At 41.7% G+C, this 5,359-nt stretch overlaps 1 protein-coding gene across 1 annotated transcript in view; it reads left to right on the top strand.

Moving 5' to 3' along the window:
• The window catches only part of Il18 (interleukin 18), a 16,270-nt gene extending 12,518 nt beyond the window's left edge, over positions 1 to 3,752 (top strand). Inside the window, exons 5-6 of the mRNA XM_031344501.1 lie at positions 1,167 to 1,300; positions 3,398 to 3,752. Of these exons, the coding sequence (XP_031200361.1) occupies positions 1,167 to 1,300; positions 3,398 to 3,616 (353 nt within the window). The 3' untranslated portion in view covers positions 3,617 to 3,752. The remainder of the gene's footprint in view (positions 1 to 1,166; positions 1,301 to 3,397) is intronic.
• The last annotated feature ends 1,607 nt before the right edge of the window (positions 3,753 to 5,359 follow it).

A 5,359-nucleotide genomic window follows, 5' to 3' on the forward strand; every position in this document is an offset into this window, starting at 1 on the left:
TGCCTGCCTCTGCCTCCCAAGTGCTAGGATCAAAGGCATGCGCCACCACTGCCCAGCCTACTCCCCACACTTTCAAATATTGCAGTATTTGACCCAATCCTTAAATGGAAAGTCACAGTAGTAAATATAATTTCACTTTAGAGAGCGCCCATATTTTTAGTTGGAGAGAGGAGTTGGGTCCAATAAAGACACTGGCAGAGGCCATATCACTCTGAGTCTACATGAGTATCACTAGTTCCCTTATTTTAATTGTAACCTCTGAAGAAGAGCCTTATCAAGATGGATGCTTCATCTTCACTGGCTATACTAAACATACTGCTGACACCACCAAAACTCAAAATGAAAAGCAAAACAGAAGCATTTCAAATAAACCTGCCTTCCATCAGAACACAAGAGCGCCTCAGAAGATGACACGCTTTCTATGCATCTCAAGATATAAGTTCCAAATCACACAATTCGGGGCCTGGTTGAATGAGTATTTTTGAAAAAGAAAATCCTATCCTAAGATTTTTACCTCAGCAAATAGGTCTTTAATATTCTTTTGAACATTCAACAGTTAAACATAGTCTTTAGATTCAGAATAACACTCTGTTTGAGGGTTGGCTTTAGTTTTGTTTTGGGATTTCACTATGTATCTCTGGCAGGCTCAGAGCTATAGACCAAACAGACCTAAAATTCAGAGCTCCATCTGCCCCTGCCTCCCGAGTCATGGAAACAAAGGCATCTGCATCCACACCCAGCAGGGTTCATGAAATCTTTAACACACTCAAAAAATATCAGAGTATCTTTAACAGACTCAGAATATCTTTTTTTTTTAATGTACATTGGTGTTTTGCCTGCATGTATGTCTGTGTGAGGTTGTCAGATCTTGAAATTACAGACAGTTGTGAGCTGCGATGTGGGTGCTCAAAACTAAATTCAGGTAGAGCAGTCAATGCTTTTAACCACTGAGCCACCTCCCCAGCCCCCACTAATGTTGTAACACCTTATAAGTGTGTTTTAAGGGGTGTCTGGCCAGCTGGGCATCATGTCTGTCTACTGGTCAAAACTGAGTGCAGGGTACAATCAGTAGTCCATTAAGGTGGATCTAGCCTTTGGCTAAATTTCTACAGATGGTGATTTGGGGAAAAACCATTGTAATTAGTGGTCTCACTTATTTGTTTCAGCCAATGAATCCCAGACCAGACTGATAATATATATGTATAAAGATAGTCAAGTAAGAGGACTGGCTGTAACCCTCTCTGTGAAGGATAAAAGAATGTCTACCCTCTCCTGTAAGAACAAAATCATTTCCTTTGAGGTAAGATTCAGCTTTGTTTGGGATTTAGTCATATTAATGGACAAAATGATAAAATCCAGGGATCTTCAGACCAACTTTTTATCTAGAGCTGGAAGAGCAGAGACATCCACTGAAATTGATGGTAGCGGGGAGTTGTCAAGCCCTTTAGCCTAGTGTGATGATACTTGGTTGTCTAATTTTGTCTCTGAGCCCGTCAGAGAGGAAGTGACCACTGAATGTTCTTTTCAGAAGGTTTTCTTGTATCCTAGACTGACTTTATTATACTCAGTGTATAGTTGAGGGTGACCTTGCACTTTTAACCCTTCCATCTCTATTCCCATGTGCTAAGATGACAGGTGCCTGTTACTGTGCCCAGTCTCATGATCTGGGTCTTCCAATTAAAACAGATCTTAGCCACTATGACCATAGATGGGGTTTGATTGAGACCCAACTGCATCTCCTGCTGTATCAGTAGGGCTTCGTAGCTAAGGATTAGTTCTCAGCTAGACTTTGAGCTTAAACTTGGTCCTAGATCAACTCCTGCAGCTTACAGTCTCTCCCTAAGTTGTGATTTAGCAGGCATGGTTTCAGAAGCAGATGCTAGCGAGAGAGTACTCAAAAAGACTATCAACCTGAGGCTATACTTGTTCATAAAGGACAATGGCCAAGAACTATGACTATCAATTCTATAACTAGTTCAGTTGAAAGCCCCCTGACCACCCCCCCAAGACTCTTCTATGCATCTGAGAGGGATAGGATGATTTTTCAATTCTAGAGATTTCTCTAGCAGTCCATAGGCTCATGGCAATCTTTGCTACCATGGAGTTGAAATTAACTACAAAATATGAGTTCTATGATTAACATGGAAGAACCTCCAGCAGTGCCCGTATTTTCTAACACATGCTGAAAAGGTAGACAAGATGTAAGAATAGGAAAAGCCAGGCACTCCTAGCAGTTACAGGCCCAGCGTAAGGGACTACAGCTTCCAGACACCTAATCCTGATAGACCCTGGTATCTGAACAAAAGAGAGAGGAATCAGAGCCTTTCTGGGCAGAACCCAGCCAAAGGGACTACACTCAGGACAAAAAGGAAAGACTACTGTGCATGGTCATGCTTGGCAGAAAGGCAGAATCAGGGGCCACAGACTAAGTCAGTACAGCTGGGCTGTCGGAAAACCCAAGACACAGTCATAGCACAGCTATTGGTTTTAATCACACCACAGCTATGTTCCAGGATCCAGGATCCACAGAAAGAAGCTGAGCTTCTTTTTTTTTTTTTTTTTCAAGACAGGGTTTCTCTGTGTAGCCCTGGCTGTCCTGGAACTCACTCTGTAGACCAGGCTGGCCTCGAACTCAGAAATCCGCCTGCCTCTGCCTCCCAAGTGCTGGGATTAAAGGCATGCGCCACTACTGCCCGGAAGCTGAGCTTCTTGACACCTGCATCTCACTAAGAGCTACTGAGTTTAAGGAGATTATCAGTGTTTTTAGCTACAGACAACTGAGGAAGACAAGAACAAGAATTAGGCCAAAGAAGTAGCTGGCTATCTTTGCTAGAACTTTACTTCACCATTAGCCAACACAGACTCCACTTGGTGGAAGAGAACAGAAGGAAGCTGTCTAGGCATAAGGGAATCAGAAGGCCTGCATATGGAAGAGCGTTCCAGGGTGGAAAAGGTCAGAATGGGTGGGAAAAGAGGAAGTTAAGAATTAAAGAAAGGTGGTCAGTACTCATATTATTTCTATATTCAGAGGTTTTTTCTTCTTTTGAAAAAATTAAAACTGCTTTAGGTTCGCTTAGTAATACACTTCTACATAAACAGTGCATATTTAATTTGTTAATATCCTCTTTTAAAAAATATTTCACGTTGTGTGTATGTGTGTGTATGTATGTATGTATGCATATATGTATGCGTGTATGTTTCTTCAGAGGTCAGAAGGAAGAGTCGGATCCCCTAGTGCTGGAGTTCAGGCATTTGTGAGCTGCCCCCATGTGGATACTGAGAGCCAAATTCCAGACCTCTGAGAGCAGAGCAGCAAGCACTCTTAGCCACTGAGCCGTCGCTCCTGCCCAGGTTGTTTATATCCTTAAAAATTATGTGCTTTGTGTTTTCTCCACAGGAAATGGATCCACCTGAAAATATTGATGATATAACAAGTGATCTCATATTCTTTCAGAAACGTGTTGAAGGACACAACAAAATGGAGTTTGAGTCTTCCCTGTACGAAGGACACTTTCTAGCTTGCCAAAAGGAAAATGATGCTTTCAAACTCGTTTTGAAAAAAAAGGATGAGGATGGGGATAAATCTGTAATGTTCACTCTTACTAACTTACGTTAAAGTTAGGTATTAAGGTTTTTGTGTTCCAGAAAGATGATTAGTACACATGAGCCTCATGATAACCTATTCTGTATTTCCATAACAAAATACCTGAGGCTGCATGCTTTATAGAGTAAACAAGCTTATTTGTCTCATGTGTCCAGCCCAATTCCTACTCCCTGGAGAATCGTCCTAGATGCGTCACAACATAGAAGATAAAAGGAAAGAAATCAGCCACGTGTGAATTAGCATGTGGATGAGCCTTACTCCATAGCAACTGATTCTTGAGAGAGGCATTCGACTTTTTCAACGCCGGGGCCTCATGACCCTAATCATCTCCCACCTCTTAGATATCTTACCACCTCAATACACCTCTCCTAGGGACCAAGTTTCCAGCCCATGTATCAAAACAAATCTATACTTATGGCATTGAAATACATATCAATAATGGCCTTATCATGTCGCTAAAGCCTGATAATAATTATATGATAATTTTTTAGATAGCACTCATGGGGTGGAGAGATAGCTCAGTGATTGAGAGCACAAGCTACTCTTTCAGAGGACTCAAGTTAAGAAATTAGTTCCATGATGGGGAGTGCACATGCCCCAGGAAGCCTGTGGAGTCAGCTCTATCCTTCCACTGTTGTGTGGGTTCCAGGTTCCAGGAAGCAAACTAAGATCACCAGGCTTTCATAGCAAGCTCCTCTATCTATCGAAGGTGGCCATCTCTCTGGCGGCATTATGTGTTATTTTAAGCACTATACATTTGTTTCACTGTGAAAAGCTTAAACACATCAACATCATTAGATAGTTCATACTGCCTGTTACCTCAGCTCCAGCAGCTCTGATACCTTCTTCGGGGCATCCACACTCACCTACACACATGTACACATACATATGTATACACACACACACACACACACACACACACACACTTAAAAATAAAATCTAAGCCAGGTGGTGGAGGTGTACACATTTGATCCCAGCACTCTGGAGGCAGAGGCAGGTGGGTCTCTGTGAGTTCGAGGCTAGCACCTCATTGCCTTCTGCTCTTTCTCCTGACTCTTAGACCACATGCTCCCCATGCTCCCAGAAATAAAACTCAGACTCAAAACATATTTACAAATACCTTGGCCATATAGCTAGACTCTTCTGTGACTAAATCGTAACTTAGTATAATCGTTTATTTTAACCTACATTTTGCCATGTGGCTAGTTACCTGTGCTCAGGTAACATGCATCCATCTTGTCACATCTTCCCAGCTTCCCAGATGCCCCACCTTCTATTCTTACTATAGGCTATAGGTTGGTTTTTTTAATTGAACAGGTGAGGCATCCATACAATATACAAGATATTTCCTGTACAGACATATGTTGCTTTTTTTTCTTCCTGTCTTCTCTCAACACGTGGACTTTATAATTTAAAGAGAAAATGTTAGCTCATAAGAGCCTATTTTTTTCCTTGTTAGTTTTTCCAAATTTCAAGCCTTTGATTTTGCCGCACAGAGAATTAGCCTAGTTCATAGAAAACAAACACAGTTGGAAGTCTAATCTACTGACAGTTGTCAGAAATCTCTACAGCTACCTGGGCTTTGGTATTCACAGCTTCAAGCAGGCTCTAAATTTGGCCTTTGATTTTTTTACCCCCTTCAACAGTGTTCAATACATTAATTCATGGCTGGGCCTCGAACCCTCCTGGTAGACTGCTTTTGCTTTGTTTTGGGTTTGCTTTTTGTCTGTTTCTAAATTCAGTGTATTCCATAGA

The sequence above is a fragment of the Mastomys coucha genome, unplaced genomic scaffold, assembly GCF_008632895.1.
Source record: "Mastomys coucha isolate ucsf_1 unplaced genomic scaffold, UCSF_Mcou_1 pScaffold23, whole genome shotgun sequence".
Taxonomy (NCBI): domain Eukaryota; kingdom Metazoa; phylum Chordata; class Mammalia; order Rodentia; family Muridae; genus Mastomys; species Mastomys coucha.